Source organism: Stegodyphus dumicola, chromosome 6, assembly GCF_044657685.1.
Source record: "Stegodyphus dumicola isolate Sdum_Otavi_A_Nest chromosome 6, ASM4465768v1".
NCBI classification, from domain to species: Eukaryota; Metazoa; Arthropoda; class Arachnida; order Araneae; family Eresidae; genus Stegodyphus; species Stegodyphus dumicola.
Window position 1 is genome coordinate 8296243 of NC_140773.1, and position 19442 is coordinate 8315684.

Below are 19442 nucleotides of genomic sequence, written 5' to 3' on the forward strand. Positions count from 1 at the left end.
TCTTTTATACATCGTTTTAGATTTATTATAGCATTTGAATAGAACATATGGCAAATATTAGATAATTCTTCAGATGATATAAATTGTTTGCATTCCTAGTTATAAAATGAGTAAAATATAACGCTGTTAAGTGAATTGTGAAGTGAACGCCAGAGCATCGCTATGGTAAACAAATATAGTAAATTTTAAAGAATGCATTTATTCTATTGTTTATGCGCTATCGACGAAGTAGATTTAATTCAATCCAATAAGTTTAAATGAAATGCAAGAAAAAATGCGTACAATTTAATATTCCGTACAAGGAAGTCATGTTGCGTACACATCAGATTTTTTTATGCTGCACGAAAGGGCAGAACATTTTATAATGAAATTAGTGTTTGTAATACTGTAATCGATTACAAACTAGACAAAACTGTTTAACTGTTAGTGCAACTATTTAATTAATTTGCAATTACGTAAGCACTCTGTTTTATGAATTGGAAATTAGCAAAACAAAGTGTTTAAATGAAAATTCGTTTTCAACTTCGTTTTCTGACTTTATCAATTTCTTTCACAGGTTTTAATGGAAGTGAGAAAGAGAGAAAACAGTTTCTACAGGAATGGGGAAAAGCGAAGTCGCTACTGTTGGAAGAGAAAAAGATATTAGATTATGTACATCAAAAACGTATAATACACGTTTTTATCAAATTACTTTTCTTAACTATAGCAGCAAATATTATTGATTATAACACACAATATTTGACACAGTCTAAATTATTAATTTCAGATGAACCTTCGTATAACATGTCTTCGTTTGATGAATGGCAAAATTTATTAAGAAATGGTTCGAAGCCTGATGTCTCCCTTCAAATACAAGATTGTGCTTTTATACTAGAACACATCAAAAGAAAATTCAAGCGTTGGTAATTATATTTTCAAATGAATTAGTATTTTTCTTTGTAAATTTCGTGCTGACAAAGAAATATGAACTTATTTTCACAGAAACTTGTGACATATGCTAATAGGACGCACATTCATAGAGAAAAATTTCAAAATTAAAATTTGAAAGTATAATTTCCTTTAAAGTGTAGAATAATAAAAAGCATTTAATCAAAAACATAAAAATCGTTTCCTTTACTATCTAGGAGCAGAATTTACAAGCGGCTATTCTTTTACCTTTGTGCTGCAGAAAAAGGTGTATTGTCTAGTTCTAAAGCTGAGATGTAATTCATTAGACGTACTTAATTAATTTTCATCACGAATGGTTTTAAATGGAACCGTTGTAGCGCCATTTGCATATTTTACTCTGCAGTTGAATTTTAAATGATTTGCAATGCTTAAAATACATCGAATTAAGTTTATTGCTTGCCAGCACTTCATTATGTTACTTATACTACTCTCGAATCTGTCTGAATGATTTTTTGCATGATATCTGTATCTACGGACAGAATAAAGGAATCTTTTATCCAAAATGGATTGTTAAATGTATTTAAAATGGATTCAGAAGAGAGTTTGTGTCCCGTCTGTACGTACGTACGTACGTCCACGTACACGTAAGCATCTAGCGTAACTCAAAACCAATTAGCCGTAGAACATAGAAATTTTGTACATGGGACTGCTAAAACATGTAATTGTGCACCTCTCTTTTTTCGTTGCAATCAGCCGCACCAAACGTATATATATATATATATATATATATATACAGGGCTCAGGAAGCTCAGGTTTTGTATTCTTATATGGTGGTAAATTAAATATTTTTTCTTTAAAAGTGGTTGAATTAGGTTGTTCAAATGTTCGGTTAAGGTTTTTATGTCTTTAGTTAATCTGCATGCAATAGTTGTAGAATTAGCGATAATTTAATAGTTTAAGTAGCGCTAAAGACACCGTTATTTGTTTACATTTGAAACTCCTAGTAAGATAGTGAATTACGTCAGCCGGTGCACCACCTTCATTGTCATTCTGCTCAGTGTGATGTAAAGTTAACTTTCAGCATTGTGTACCGAAAATTGTGTATTCTTACCCGCTGGATGAATTGCTTGCTTCTGCGTAGAAACTCTAATTTTAATTGTAAAAATTGTTTTTATTAACTGTTTTTAACTGTATTTATTTTTCAAGTTTTTCTGTATCTTATAATTTTTTTTTAAATATATTTTTGTCTTGCAGTGAAGCGAGAACTGAATTTATAGAATATACATCTAATTAAATTTGAGGAAACGTGTTTAACTGAAGTGCAGCAAAAATTGTGTATAATTTAATAGGTCGTACGAGGAATTCATGTGATGTCTACATAAGATATTTTATATTTAGATATATAAAATGCGTGATTCTGTTGTTTGGTTATAAATAATATACATCAATGAATTCATTTCTCATTGAACGTCGAAGCTCAGTTTATTAGTTTTGAATTAGGTGTATTACTCAGCCCCGTTCAGAGAAATCTACATTTTCAGCGAAAATAAAATGATGTATGTATAAAATTAAATAACAGATGGCACTTTATGTTAATTAACTAGTTTTTAAGATTTCGATATTTATTATAACTTTAGCCCACCAGCGGCCGAGCGGTAACGTCGCTGAACACTGGTAGTTCGGTCCGAAGTTCGAATTCCGCGAACGGGCCGGCTGCATGGGTGTTTTCGTGATTTTCCCCATGTGTAACGTGTATACAAGCGAGTTTTCCTTAAAACGTCCTCCACGAAGGCATCCCTCCCTTAAGGAAGATAGCCCTCGAGGGCTTTGCCGTAATCTAACAAACCATTATTATAACTTTATTTCAATTAGCTCTCACCAGGATAGAAATGAGATTAAAGAGTATTTAAATTGAAGATTTTGAATGTGTTAGATGTAAAGATTTCGCAGCGACGATTGTAGGTTTATTTATTACCGCTTAACTTTGCCACTTAATACTCCGGCTTTACTCTTCTGCTAGTTGACACAGACCATGCCATTAAACTTTTGAGGGTGTCCGCAGATAACATCGTGGCAAAAACATCGCGGACGAAAACGTCGCAGAGAAAACAACGCAAGGCGAAAACGTCGTGCTACAAAACATCGTGGGAGAAAACATCGCAAAGAGCTGAAACATCGTGATACAAAACATCGACGTCGAAAACAAAGCGGTTCAAAAACTTCGCAGTTTAAAAAACATCGTCGTCGAAAATATCGTGGTAAAATATAAAGTAGCTACAAATCATCGCATGACGATAACATCGCAGACATGTTTTTTTCAGGTTTTAATAATTGTAAATGGATATTCCCATAATAATTTGTGAGCGCAAGATGTAAAGAAGGATAATTTTTATTTTCACATTTTTTTATTAACTAATAAATTTTTGCTGACAAAGTAAGAAGGAAACTTAAGCATAGAAAATTTAATGCAACTTATAGATTATACTTTTCATGAAAAATTACCAGTAAAAACTTTATAAAGGTGATTTATTAATGGTCTTTGTTAGGTAACTATGTCGGTTTAAAATTCTATTAAGTGCTATAAGTTGCATTAATTTTCTATGCTTACGTTTCCTTCTTACTTTCTAAGCAAAATTTTATTAGTTAATAAAAAATATGAAAGTAAAACTTATCCTTCTTTACATCTTGCGCTCATAAATCATTATGGGGATATCCATTTAGAATTATTAAAACCTGAAATAAAAAACATGTCTGCGATGTTATCGTCATGCGAATGATTTGTAGGTACTTTATTTTTTTACCACGATATTTTCAACGACGATGTTTTAAAACTGCGAAGTTTTTGAACAACTTTATTTTCGGCGACGATGTTTTGTACCACGATGTTTTAGAACTGCGATGTTTTCTCTTTGCGATGTTTTCTTCTACGATGTTTTGTAGCACGACGTTTTCGTCCGCGATGTTTTTGGCTGTAACCACTTTTGAGTCCAGGCCATATTTGCGTGATCTCCAGCTACTATAAAATTATAATGAAATTTATGCTATTTTAAATACTAGAAAATGACAGCGTTTTGAGTGTGCGCACAAGCTGCGCATTCTTTTCTATTCAAGCTTTAAGAAGTTAGTTAAAGCCTTCAGAAGACTTTTTTGTACTGTTGCAGACGGAACGATAATTCGCTTGTCTGTCTAATATGGTCTGAGAACCTTTGCAGGAAGAACAATTAACCCGCTATAGGCAAATAGATACTTTATGAACACGCCATGACAGTTGCTAGCATTCTGCCAAACACTTCAACTGTTTGGAATAACATGCATCTGATGAATACCTAAGAGATATAGTTGACTGAAATTTCTAGTTCCCCCCTTTGGTCTTCATTTATGCGTACGCTTTGACTATATGCAAATCAATTTAACGTGAACTTGGCTCACTTATCTAGACGGCTTTCAGATTCAGTATCGGCAATTATAATGGAAGGCTGAAGTCTACAAATATTATACGATCTAGCAAACTGGTAACGTGGCCTCGAGAGACAGAATACGCTCTGTCTTACAGTCTGAAGCCTCACTATAAATACTCGCGATCTAATTTATACTTGAAAACTGAAGACAGAAGTGACAGTAAAGATCCAAAATATGAAATAATTGGTTAATTAATAAAAAGGAACTTGTTACGATGTAATGTGAATGAACTAGATACCCGTCCTCGTTTTTAACATAAACTTATATTAAATAACTGCACAATACAAGTATTAACAAGAAAATGACATTTAAAACGTATAAACACGAGAACACAACAAAAATAGTGAAAAATAGACAGCATTCCAGCTGCCTTGCAAATGCGTTCATATAAGTCTGACTGTTCAACTGAATTCAATGTTCTTTGGCATAGTTCCGAATGCGAAAGAGTCAGGTTGAGTTGTTCTGTTCCGGCGCTCCGGAACAGAACTATACCATTATATTGCAAATTTTATTGATTCATGTTTGTTAGAATGCGAAGTCAAGGAATTCGAATCGAAAAGTTTTAATTTTAAGGAACATATTAATACAGATAAAGTGCACTTAACAAAACTTTACATTTTGACGTAATATTTTTTCACAGCTTGAGTCCATGTGCATCCTTGCTAAATATTTAATATCTGAAGTATATATATATATGTGTCCAAATTTCCCTTTATTGCAGTGTCAGCTTAGATGTGATACCAGACGAGTGCAGAAATGTAATATTGCCTCCAATACAATGCGAACCAAACAAGCGTTATAGAAATATCGATGGAAGTTGCAACAATCTTGCCAATCCACGCTGGGGAATGTATGGTGCATCATTTCTTAGACATCAGAAAGCTCATTACGCAGATGGTAAGAAAAATGTCTTGTGTCATATAAACATTTGAAAACTTTTATTTTATGTGGAAATTTGTGATTGATTTCTTTAAAGCATACTATTTATTCTATTGTTTCACATTCGTGCGTATGCATGTACAAAATTCCGTAATAACATTATTATAGTTATAATACTTGCCATAATGTACACTTATTATACTCAGTGAATAAAATCAACGTTGAACGACCGCAAGGACAAAGCTAACGATTCAAGGTTAACACCTGTGTTGCAAACTTACTCACCAAAACTTTTCTTTTCCTCTGGCGTACGGTGTATCTTTACTTTTCGAACTGTCCTCGTACTTGCCTAAGGCGGCGATCGACTGGAAGTGCTATTTAGGAATCCGCTAAGTATAAGGGCTAGGTTGACATTGTAAGGATCTTAAGTTTTACTAAAGTTTATTACTTCCTTGTACGAAGTAAAAAGGAAGTATTGTAATCGCGAAAAGCTTCAGGCAGCATATTTCAACGAAAATATCCACTTTGACCGCTTTCGAATGCAATTTAACGATGTTTTTGCGCGATATCTGTACGTAAGGACAGAATAAAAGACTCTTTTCCTTCAAAAAAATTATAAAACTGCTTTAAAATGGAATCTGAAGAGAATTTTTCGTGGCGTCTGTACGAACGTATGCATAACTCAAAAACGAGTAGCCTCAGAACGTTGAAATTTTGTATATAGGACTGCTATAACTTTTAGATGTGCACCTCGTATTTTGGTTGCTATCGGCCGCACCAAACGTATATAAATATATTTATATATATATCCACTCTGTTACCCGGCTCAGCGATCTCAGTTTCTTTACTCTTATATGTTTGTAAATTGTACATTTTTTGCTTTAAAAATGATTGTATTATGTTGTTTTTATCTTCTCGTTAAGGTTTTTATGCCTTTAGTAAATCTGTCTGCAATATTTTTAGAATTATCAACAATTCTAAAGTTGTCTAAGTGCTGCTAAGCCTTTTTTTATGGCGGCCATTGATGTTTACATTTGAAACAGGAGACTAGTGGATTTGTTGCGAATCTAGAGAAACTTAGCTTCGCAACAACAAAGATAACGCCTTCATTTATTATTGCCAATTAAATCATGCTTAATCCTTTCTGGAATATTTTCGAGGAAATAAGTGTTTAAGATTTACTTCGTAATTTTTAATATAGATATTTTGAGTTTTTATGTATTTTTGCCTTCTCGCGAAGTGAGAACTGAATTAATTAAATGAGAAATACTCAATCGTCTGTGAAAAACTGTTTCTTTTTTTGTTTTGTTTTCTTAATTTCTTTTATACATCATTCTTGCTTTATTATAGTATTTGAATAAAACATGTGGCAACGATTAGATAATTCTATTCTTTAAATGATATAAATTTTGTGCATTATGACTTATAATATGATCGAAATATGTAAGTTAACTGTTATATAATTATAATATTATGTAACAGTTAACTTAGTTTCCGTTATATAATTATTATATAAGTTAACTGTTATATAATTATTAATACTGTTAAGTGAATCTGGCGCCAGAGTGTCGCTATGGTAAAGTGAATTTTAAAGAATGCATTTATTCTATTGTGGCTTATGCGCTGTAGGCGAAGTAGGTTTAATTCGATCTAATAAGTTTAAATAAAATGCAAGAAAAAATGCGTATAATTTAATATTCCGTAATAAGGAAGTCATGTGGTGTACACATCAGATTTTTTTATTTTAAAACTTTTCATCTTTTTTTATTTTCCACTTCCGGCCAGAAATAAATTCTTTAATTTGTTTATGCAAACTGTGCTTGCTAACGCCCAAGTATTTAAGTTGTGGCTTTTTACCAAGAGTGAGAAAGTGAGCCGCCTTGCCACTGCATTCTGTACGAGTTTTCAATCAGTTGCTGCTTGCCTTTAAGGCCAGAGGTTTAGTCCTCTTGATATTTTAAAACATATTGTAGTTTCAGCAGTTTGCGTACTACATACGTAACCTTTTAAAAAGACCAGTCTTAGTGTTAGGTATTTGTAAACTACGTCAAAATTAGATCTTATTTAGAATTTTAGTTAGTAGTTTTATATTCTTACGCTCAGACCACAAGTGGTTGGTCTCTGTATCCTGAAGTTCGGGAACACCTGTAATTTTATAGAGAATAAAGGGTAAAGTTATAAGGTATTTCTCACACTTCCCTAGCGTCCTTCGTGGTGTAACGGTAGCGCGCTGGGCCGGTATTCCAGAGGTCCGTTGTTCGATTCCCGGCGAAGGCAGTTGCATATTTTTCATCCTTTCTGCTTCCAATTAACCTAATGACTCTACAAGTGGCGTCCGAACTAAAAAGGTTGTGGATGATGATTCTCCGCACCCAGGATTTGGCGACTAGGTCCCCTAAATCCCTAGTCGCCCTTTAAAAAGGGGAGTATATAAGGTATTTCTCCCACTTTCCTAGCGTCCTTCGTGGTGTAACGGTAGCGCGCTGGGCCGGTATCCCAGAGGTCCGTTGTTCGATTCCCGGCGAAGGAGGTTGCATATTTTTCATCTTTTCTGCTTTCAATTAATCTAATGACACTACAAAGTCAACCCTTCCTGCTGATGTTGTCAATTCCACACATATTTGAACATAGCTTGAGAAAACTGTTTGTTCCTATTCAGGACACATCATGTTTCCGAAGGAAATAATAAGGCGTACAACTCCTGACAACCTAAGGTGAAATTCATATGTTTACTTTTATTTATTTTTATCCTAATAATACTACTGTAATTCATAAACAGTTTGCTATCACAGTAGAAGAGCAACTTACAGCAATATCTCTGTTTACTTGTATACTAATAAACAGAAGCTCAAACCGTCGTTTCGCTATGGATATTAATGGCCAACAACAACGAAACAATGACATAAATCCGAAAGAGTTTCTGACATTAATGATAAATATGGAAATCTGGAAAAACTTTAAATTGCACATCGAGACTTAGTTGTATCAATAAATGACTTGAAAATTGTATTTTTGCTTATGAAAATAAAGTATATTGATCAATGTACGTAAAAATGATTTTTTTTATATTTCAAACAAATGTAAAATATTCTTAAAAGCAAAGTACTGGAGAGAAATTTTCTTGTAGAAATGATTATATTTGGTTTATCATTTTAGATGTTGCTCATCTTCGGCAGTCCATACATGGAGTTCCACTTCCTAATGCTCGGGTACTATCAAATAAACTCTCTTCGCGCAAGACTCTATCAGATGCAAATACGACCATGCTTTTGATGAATTTTGGTCTCTTAATTGATCACGATGTTGTTAGATCGGCTCCAGCAGCAGGTAAGGAATGTAAATTTATAGTCAATAATAATGTATACTATTTTTATTGATCAAGAAGCGTTCCATTGAGTTGTAAGTCTAAGAATAATGTAGCATTGTTGCATGATTAAATACGGTGAAATGCTTTCATCACCCTTTGAAAATTTTAAAAACGAAAGCATACGTAGCATATATCTGACTTTTGAGAAAATGTTCAATGCTATCAATTAATGATGTCCGCCACTATTGAAAATACCAAACATCGAGTGTTTCCAAGAGAAGGTGTAGTACCAGCAAATAATCAGACCTCAAGGTTACATTCTATAGTACCATTGTCAGAAGGTGTCATAACATTTTGAGACAAGAAAGAGCATAAGTGGGATATGATCCGGACCATGAGGCAAGGTGAATATGGGCAACTGAAAGAAACTGAGAATTGTGACTTATGAATGAACTACGTATGATAACACAGAAACCAGACATAAAGAAACGACAGATTGGGTATTCTTCGTGAATCATTTTCAGTTGTAAAATCGATAAAAATTAAGAAAGAAGAAAGCGATGTAGCACGTTATTGAAGCTTTTAAATCTTAAGTCCAAAAATATGCCCGAGACATTTGAGGCACTAATTTTTAGGATGAAGTTGAACTATTGGGGATTTAAGAGAGAGAGTTTCTGTCATCGCATGGGCGTTGCATGTTATTAACCTGCCAGCTCTGATAGCTTTTAGAATGGAAACAGTAAATAACCAATATATAAATAATAATATTAATTTAGTTAAGGAACTATTGAAAACTAAATATTTTTATTTTACATATATATGTTACGGTGAAACACCGAAATCTGGAGAATGTCGACTTTCACCTGTGAATGTCAATATTCACCTAGTCGCTTGGTGTATAAGGTATTTCTCCCACTTCGCTAGCGTGCGCTCGTGGTGTAACGGTTCTTCACGCTGGGCCGGTATTTCAGAGGTCCGTGGTTCGATTCCCGGCGAAGGCGGTTGCATATTTTTCATCTTTTCTGCTTCCAATTGACTTAATGACTCTACAAGTGGCGCCCTAACTAAAAGGGTTGTGGGTGATAATTCTCCGCACCCAGGATTTGGCGACTAGTCCCCTAAAACCCTAGTCGCCCTTTAAAAAGGGGAATATATAAGGTATTTCTCCCACTTCCCTAGCGTGCCTTCGTGGTGTAGTGGTTCTGCACGCTGGGCCGGTATTTCAGAGGTCCGTGGTTCGATTCCCGGCGAAGGAGGTTTCATATTTTTCATCTTTTCTGCTTCCAATTGACCTAATGACAGGTGTATGTCCGAAATATTTTCCAAATACTCTTATTTCTGACTTACACCGGTAAATGTCGACATTCACCATGTGCTAATGGTGAATGGTGAAAATATAAGAATATTATATTTTTTCTCCGTAATTCAGTTGCGGAAAAACGCATTTGAGACTTAAAATAAGAACCTTAGAATTTAAAACACACAGTACATTCAAAAAAGGAAAATAATAGGAGTGAAAAACTTACTTAATTATACAATACGTTGTAAATGAGAAACTAAAATAATAGTAATAAAAAACTTTTAAAATTATGTGATTCAAATCTTATTTACTGCAAACACTTAGGCACTTTGAATTGCACAAGAGACCCTTGCTTTTACAACTGCATTTATTTGTGGAACACTTCCTTTTGCAATGGCAGCTTGAGCCTTGCCCACCGCTTCTCGAATTAGCTTCAGCTGCTTCTCTCAGCGACATTTTCTTCAAAATAAATCACATCTATGGAAAGTAACTTTTCTTTACAAATTACGAACTCATTACGTGTGTAAAGCTGGTTGAGGCTACCATTTTCGTTTGCAAGTTTATAGAAGTCGGAGTCTTCTGTTCCAACAACAACCGTTAACACATTTCGGTTATCTGTACGACCTCGGTCGACATCAGGGACTTATATTCGTACAGTATCACCAATCTGAGTGAATCCTTTCGACCTACACCAGAGCATATCTGTGACTGTCGACATACACCGGCGAGTGGCCGAATGTACAAGAATGTAATGCAATATTCGATCTTTCACCGACGTATTTGGTGAATGTTGACATTCTCCAGTTAAAGTCGACATTCTCCAATTTCGGTCTTTCACTGTAACATATGTTTAAGAATTATTAAATTAAATTACAATAATTACAGTTTGGTGTAAATATGCTGTTACACTTGTCGTCATTTATGGTTTCCATGAGCGATGCGTTTTGTCCCAGCACTGAAATTAAAGCTGAGAGAGTAATTCCGTAAAAAGATTTGTTTCGTGTATAATTAAAGTTTTTGCATATACGAGTTATCATGCCTGAAACTAGCATTTCGTTTTATATTAGATTGGAATGTCTCATATTCAAGGATGCATAAGGTGCAGGATATGGACCAAAATCTATTTACAAGTTCAGCAGGTGCCGAATTGTCAAGTTATTGAATCTTTAATGTTTTATAGTTTTATTTAATTAGAAAGAGAATTTAAAACATTTCAGTACTACCAATTTAATCAAAATCCGCTAGCAAAATGAGTACATTAGTGCTTTAAGAGAAATGATAAAAGAGACTGGTTTCATTCCTCGATTGAATAACTCATTAGTAAAAAAGAACTTAAATTTTAATTTGTATTCGTTCATAAATGCTTTGCAGTTGTGAATATTAAAGCAAAGCTTTATTTTTTCGAGATAAATTGCATTATAAACAAAATACAGTTGTAAATCATATGCAATAAATTAAAAATTAAGTTTAAAACATTATTGAAGTACGTAGTGAAATTCGTATTTTAGAAACAAAAATTATAAGGCAAAAATACAAAAATCATAATTCGATGAGAGTAACAATCCTATAACAAATATGTATTTTGAAAATTTAAGGTATCTGCCTACGTTAAAAAAACGATTTCGGCGAAAAAATGCGATTTTTTAAGTGCGCAATTTGAAAGGTCAGTTTTGTAGGATTCCAAAAATGGTTCCTTTTTACGTTTGTGATAATTAGAAGAGAAGATATAGCCAATTAACTGCACTGGAAGTGAAAGCAGAAAGATCGGAAGTGCCATTTAAAAGGCTCAACTTTTGTTATCCGTGTTTTTTTTTTTTTTTTTTTTTTTTTTTTTTTTTTATCTGTTTGTGTGTAAAAAATTGTGCTAAAACATTTCATTTTAATTCTGGGTACATTTTTTTTTTGTTTCTGGCAATAATTATTTGCCTTAATTTTTTTAACTGTGACTGGCAACATTGCGGTTTTTTGAACTGGGTCTGGCAACTTTGCGATTAGGTATAAAGACTATGTTGCTGGGTGCATATATAGCCGTTTTAATTTTTAATTCAGGGTCTCTTGGATTACTTCCTGTGTTTGAACATTTAGGCATATCAATTGAACAAGAAATGATTAAAAATTACTTTGGAATTTATAACGAAAGAATAAAGATTTCGAAACGTCATTCGTCGCTCATTTCGAAAATAGCCAGAAAAAAATTTAAATCAAATAGGAAATCAAAATTACTTAAGTATAAAGATATGGAGGGTGTGATGTACAAATGTGGAGAATTTTAAGTGTGTAAATACAACAGAACAGTTTTTCTGTTAATGTGAAGTCTTTAAATGCTTTTTCTGGAAAACTAATTTTTCTAATGTTTTTACATACAAGAAATGTAATTACTCAAAATGTTCTAAAGGTATCTCTATTGAATTTGACTAAAGTGTTTTTTATATTATTTACTAGGTTTTAAGCTACAATCTAAGTTATACTTATTAATTTGATTGTTTTATAAGTATTTCTATATAAAACGATAAGAAATATTTTACAAAATCTGTGTTTTTTCATGTAATTACACATATTTTAGTAAATTTTAGAAATATCATAAACATTTTAGTTCATAACACAGATGAGTGTTGTAGTAGTATACAGTATAAATAAAATTCAAATATATGCTGTGGGGAAAAGTATACGACATTTAACGTAAGTGTTAAATTCTCCTAAAAATGTGCATAAAATTGCATATATTTCAAAACTTTATGACAATATTCCTAAAAATTTACCTATTTTCATGATTTGATATCATATTTTGACTAAATAAATATATATTTCATCAGAATTCTATGTTTTAAAAAAAATGCTCCGAACGCAGGCAGATACCTTAAAAAATACCTCTTAAATTTTGACTACGTTTATTTCAGCTGTACACACACTGCTCCTACACTTGGTTTCCCATTCACATAATTTTACACCATCGTGAAAGCCGTACCTTTTGCATTGATTAAAATACAATTACGTTAATTCTAACCGTGGTATCTATTCTACAGTTTCTTTTGCGGACGTTAAATGCACATCACCGATTTAGTTACGAAATCATCGTTATATATCAAATTATTTTGCAATGATCCTGAATATAATTTCGAAAAATATTCTTATGGGTTTAGAATTAAGATGAAGAGGAACCATTTACCGGTTTAAGTTTTCCGCCATATTGTAAAAAAAAGTAGGCATATATTTTATAAACAATTTTATTCAAATCGATTACGTGATTTGTTGCAGTCAAAACAGTTTCAAGTATTGCATTTATTAATTAAAAATAATTTTTAGTTACGGGGAAAATAAAGCATTTTTACTTAAATTTGGCTTTTTACTGACGATAGTGAGAAACTCAAAAAACACTTTACAGGCGATAAATGTTAGGGGGAAAAGTATTTTTTTTAATACTTACATTTTTATTTCTTTTCAAAATTCAGCTTTTGTATGACCTGTTTTATGACATGGAGATAAGTAGAGTCCAATATTACAATCGAAACAAATATATCTGGTTTCTTTCTTGAAACGTTTTCTTCTATCTTTCCATTTCGAGCAACACACAAAGCTTAAACGAAAAGCAATAAAGCCTGTCTTTGCACTGGTTTCCCAATCCAGTCTTTCCTAGACTACTTAGATACATTTATTAGAGACACTGCAAAGTTTAAAAAATGAAAAGCCGGGTAAATCAGCGCGGATTGGTTGGGGAAAGTATACTACCCGATTGGATTTAAGGGCAAATCCATAAGAAGTTAATTCAGCTTACATTTTAAATAAAACTCTACGATTTTCAGGTCGATCAGACGCAGCTCTCTTTCCTTCAGGAGCAAAACTGTTAATGCATAGCTCCTGAATGCTTATTCTACTATTTTGCTTCCAATTTGATTCCACAAAGAATCTGCTATTTTCTTGTTGATTAAATTGTTTGCGTTTCTTTGAAAGTTATGAGAAAAAGAACTGATGCTTGAAAAACTCCAGCAGACAAAATTTTGGTTAAAGGTTCTAGGACAATTTGCTCAAGGAATATTTATAGAAAGAAAATTTACACAAGGTACATTTTCTAAGAGCTTATTAACACTAGAAGTTTCACAAAAAAATTTAAAAGGATTATGAAAGCAAAAGCAAACATGTGAATTTGTATGACTGCACATGTCTTCACATTACAGGAAAATTTAACATATACGCCAATGATGACATAAAAGCATTTAATTGTCAGTGGAAGTAACATGCCATTAATGGAAAAGTTAAGTGCTCCAAATGTCTCAAAATTCGTTTTCATTTAATATTTTCCCTTATAGGTGCTATTTTAGGTTGCTGCAGTCCTGACGTCCTTCGCCATCCCCTATGCTTGGAAATAGAAATTGAAGATTCTGACAATTTTTACGCCCCGCTAAATGTGTCTTGCTTGAACTTCGTTAGAGACGGCCCAGCTATAGGAATTTGTCCAGGTATTGGAATTTTATGCCTATATGTATTTTTAAACAGAACATTACAATTTTTTTAATAACTACAATTAAATAAAAGGCAAACTGCTAATCAACTTAATTCCTTTTCTTCCGAGTAGTTAAAGTTTCCTTGAAACTCCTCAAAAGTTGTAGTTCTTTTTAAGCATTTCTTTTCTAAATTTTATCTCCGACAATTTTATTTCTGTTGTTCTTGTTACTTGAGAACCTGTTCTATGTTTGAGGATTTGCCTAAGGAATGTTCTTTGTTCGTTCAACCCTTTGCAGAAGAAAGGAGGGGAGGAAAAAAAAACTTATTTTCAGACTACTTGTCTAAGATCATTTGTTGTGCTAGAAATTCATTTACAAATTGCTTTTTTACGATTACTTAATTCCAGTGCTCGAGGATAAAAATCTAAGCTAGATTTTATTTGTCATATTAGCTGATGCATTTTGTAGCGCCAGTTTATTTGCAGCATTTTCATTGGATGATATCTGGAGAAGTCAGCAGTCTAACAATCTGAGCCCTGAGGAACTGTGGGGTAATCGGAGCAACATGAGGTGACGCATGGTATTTTTGAAAGGTGAGGCATCAGAGACCTTGAAGGAAGGACACTGCGAAGAAGAAATGCACAATGGAATTAACGGAAAATTTATAAATTTGAAACATTACTTGCTGTATTAATTAACTAAATAAATAATTAATCCTATTTAATTAACTAAATAAATCCTATTTAATTAACTAAATAAATAAATTCTGGCAAAGTTAGAGAGAAAGAGGATAGAGAATTTAGAATAGAAACTCTCCACCCAAGCGCAGCTCTTTTAGAGACTTTAAAAATAGTTGGCTTTTTGTTTCCAACAGGAATGAGCCAGAATTATGTTACGAAAGCGGTAAAAAACAGAATAATTTACCTATTAACAACATTAACAATAGTCTAATTTCGTTTATCATTCTGCATTATTCTTCTTGCGGTTTAATATAATTCAATACATTTTGTAGTCAATCCCTGCTTTTTTAGAGAGATATTAATGTTATATCTTGGAATTCCATGTATTTGATTGAGAAGAGTGTTACCAATAGCTTTTTTCGAAATGTTAGATTTCTAATGAATTAAATTTAATAGTTTCAAAATTGAAGTCTTTTCTTTTATAATAAAGTTTGATATTTTTTAAATCAAAGATATGTAAATCTTAATAATTTCTTTTTGAGTTGTATTAGTTTTATTAAGGATCAAACTGCTTGGGCAAATATTGTATTCTTCTACTTCCCAGAAGTTGTTAATTGCAATGATATCATCTTTATAACTAAAATATTCTTGAAATGTGTATTAAAGTGTGTATCTACATAAAAGTAATTAAAATATGTGAGGCAAATATATAATTTAATTACTCTGTTTAATTGAAAACAGAATTAAAAACCATCGTTATGTAAAACAACTATTGTTAGTAATGGAAATATTTAAATAATCGCGTTTTATTCGGTTATTGCGAGAATAGATCTTTAAGTAAGTAGAAGTAAGCTTTAAATCTCTCGAAACATTTTGGCCTTTTCCATTTTTAAATTTTGAATCTTAGTTTTATTTTGAATTATATTCTAGATGAACTCACTTAATCTTGAAAAGCCAATCCATTTTCACCGATGTCGAATCCATTTGAACGATGTTTTCGCGACTTCTGTACGTATGGACAACCGTGCTCGGAAAACCGTCTGTGATATCTTCGTTCCGAAGTATTGAGTCATTTAATTCACAGTAGTTGTCTTTTGATTATTCATTGAAAACAATAACAACATTATTGAAACAAAATATGAAATATCATACGTGGCACAGTGCCAGATCTACACATCTTACCATATCATCGTTCCTGTGTGTTTTAACTACATTTCTTCCCCCCCCCCGCCGCGGGAAAAGCAAACATCAGTTTATCTCTTTAGGGAATTTTAGTTGGAAAACCGTCGTAAGCAGTGGGAGAAGGCAGGAGACCCAGCGTTCGATCAAAGGGTAGGTGTTGAGGGATGGAGACCAGTTCTCGTCTTTCTCAGTTCAGCACCGGCCTCCTCGTGGCGCCCACTGAAAACTATGCCGGCATTACGCTAGAGATAGGCTGGCTGTCTTCGAATGGCATTAGGCTAGATATAGGCTGGCTGGCATAGGCTAACAGATGCTGGACAACGATCTCTGTGGTTCGGCTGGTTAGGATTTCCGGAACCGACCATTTATGGGAGGAAGCCTGGGATTCCTCCAGACCACTGGCTAGACTTGTGTCTAGACAGCTCTGAACTGCAGAGTAAATAAAGTCTTCACGGTAAAGACTAGAGCCATCGTTCATTCGGTGGTGGTTAAGGCTTGAGAGGGACCATATGGTACTGTCTTGTTGGTGACCAAAGCTGTGGGGACTTTACATGGTGGATGGTGCTGACCTTCTGGGAGGAATTGATTCCTCTCGGTCGGTGTGGAGGGACGTATGATCTCTGGTTTAAGCTTATGCTTAAACCAGAGATCTGTCCTAGAAACTTAGTACCGCGAGAGGGAGTGGGGCCCTCGCTCGTGGGAATTTAATCGTAGTTTTCACCGTAACTGAACAAAAGCAGTCGGTGTTGGGATCGGCCCTGTGGATCTCTTCGTGATGGTCGCCCGTCGGTCCCTTCACTGACGGTTAGATCTGTGAGCGAAGTTTTCCCTCTACAGCGACCGGGAAGGGTGGCGCCCTACCAGAACGGTCCTGAGGTTGTGGTTCAATCAAACCTTGAAAGGGAGTATCAAACTCCTAGGCCAGGGGCCGTCTTCTTGTTGCTAATGTACGTATGGACAGAATAAATCACTTTTTTTCCCGAAATGGGTTGTAAAAGGGAACTCAGAACTTTTTCAGAAGATTCAGAACTTTTGTGACGTCTCGTTACGTACACACGTACGTATGTACGTATCTCGCATCACTCGCAACTCAAAAAACGAATAGCCTCATAATGCTGAAATTTTGTACATCGAACTACTATAAGTTGTATGTGTGGACCTCCATTTTTGGGTGCAATCAGCCGCACCAAAAATATATAAATAAATATATACTTTTGGTGCTAAAAATTCTTTTTTTAACTGTTTTAACTGTACTTGGTGTTTTATAATTTCGTGTATTTTACAATTTTTAACGAAGATGCTTTGAGTTTCCATGTATTTTTGCCTTGGTCCGAAGTGAGAACTGAATTGATTGAATGAGAAATATATCTTGAATGAAATTTGAGGAAATAAGTTCAAATGAAATACAACATAAAAATGTGTATAACTTAATAGGCGGTACGAAGAAGTTATGCGGATGTCCACATCAGCTGTTTTATAAAAAAATTCTCAGGTATTTAGAAATATGAATATTGTACCGATGAACACAATTTAATACTGAATTCTACGAGTGTTTTCCTTTTTATTATACACTGGATTTCTTATGTGTAATTTTTGACAGGACTCCGGGAGCAAAGAAATCTCATGACATCGTTCATTGATGGTTCTGCAATATATGGACCTACCTTGGAGGAAACTAATCGACTTCGAACGTTTAGTGGCGGTAAAATTTTTAATTATTTATTTCTTATGTATAAAAATCTAAATTTTTTAAATTGTACGGTTTATCCTAAGTTTTTAACACTTTAGTTAAAGCTACTTTCCTGTCCATCCTAATTTCAGCTTACAATTTCCTACCAGAATGTTTTTTTAGAATCGCGTTTTCAAATGAGTAAGAGCAGTATTTAAGCCGAAGTTCCACTGACTTCGAGAGAGAGCCTCAGAGTTTTTGACTAGCGTCCGTTTGCCTTTTGGCTACATCTCTGTATGCTTAAGCTGTTATTACGCTCGGCCGTATTACAGGTCCTTGATAAGGACTTTGTTAGGTTATTCGCTTTTTAGGGGACAACTACTTAGAATTTTGATAGCTTTGGTTATATCTCCTTAGTTAAGAATTAGTTAAGTTCTTATTTCTTATTATTTTGAGTTCAAGCCCAAGTGGAGGCTTTGCTGTAAGCTCTGAAAAAGGGACCATCTGTTAACACTTATTTTGAGCAATAAAGCGTAATTAACCCTTCTCGAGTTTACGTCTCTGTTCCTGAAAGATATGAAACCACAAATAAATCCTTTTAGAACGAGCTGTCTGCAATAAACTGATACAATGGATTTGGGGAAACTGCACCTGCTACTGCATACCTTAGGGGGAGGGAAGTAAACAAGATCGCAATCTCGGCCGTTTCGGGCGGTTGTGGTCGTTTGAATGGAAGATCGTCTCGGGCGATTGGGTCTTCAAAGAGTTAAATTATAAAAACAAAAGTGGAAGTGGCATGTTCGATTCAAAAGGGTAGTCAGCAGCGAAATAGATGGAACGAAAAATTAATTCTTCTATTTAAGAGACCGAAATTTTCAGAGCCTGAAACTTCTCTATCATCTCTTAATTTGAAACGACTAGCCTACTCTAACGACAGATGTAGTCGTATAATCCACTGTTGAACATTATGCTAGATAAATATCAAAACAAATGTAGAAGTGGTACATTCTATTACAAAAGCTTTATATTATTCGGAAAGCAGGTCAGCAGCGAAATAGAAGGAATAAAAAATTGTATTACTTCTATGCAAGGGACCGAAATTATCAGAGTCTGCAAATTCACCATTTTTGAGTCATCTCTTAATATGAAACCACTGGCCTACTCTCACGAGAGATGTAGTCACGTAATCACGTAAACACTCTTAGAGTCTGCAACTTCACCATGCTTGAGTAATCTCTTAATTTGAAAAATCGTTTTCCCAGATTCTAAGCGCAGAGATTCATCTTGGAAGTTTTTGAATATGCAATAAAACTGTTTGTTTATATGTCTTAGGTAATGTTATTTCACTGAATTTTGAAACTAGAAATGTGATTTTTATTCTGCAGGAAAACTTCGTGCATCTATAATTGGAAATACTCCGTTACTGCATATCAATGAAAATTCTGGAAAAACCTGTTACACAAGAAATTTCCCTTATAAATGTTTTTCGTCTGGTAAGTTACTCATTACCTGAAGTTTTTTGATTCAGTATTGTGCTCTAAGACAGAATGTAAGTATTGTACATTATAACCAATTATGTAGAGAAATTGTAATTAAAAAATAAGAATATATTACATGTAATAAAAGTTATTCAGATTCT

General features: G+C 33.7%; 1 protein-coding gene across 3 annotated transcripts in view; it reads left to right on the forward strand.

Moving 5' to 3' along the window:
- Positions 1-19442, forward strand: part of LOC118180844 (immunomodulatory peroxidase-like) — a 109173-nt gene that overhangs the window by 56791 nt on the left and 32940 nt on the right. For all 3 annotated transcript variants that reach the window (XM_035349900.2, XM_035349897.2, XM_035349898.2), the window contains exons 4-10: positions 557-664; positions 767-902; positions 5069-5244; positions 8383-8553; positions 14138-14287; positions 17735-17836; positions 19189-19296. In XM_035349900.2, coding sequence (XP_035205791.1) covers positions 557-664; positions 767-902; positions 5069-5244; positions 8383-8553; positions 14138-14287; positions 17735-17836; positions 19189-19296 — 951 coding nt within the window. The remainder of the gene's footprint in view (positions 1-556; positions 665-766; positions 903-5068; positions 5245-8382; positions 8554-14137; positions 14288-17734; positions 17837-19188; positions 19297-19442) is intronic.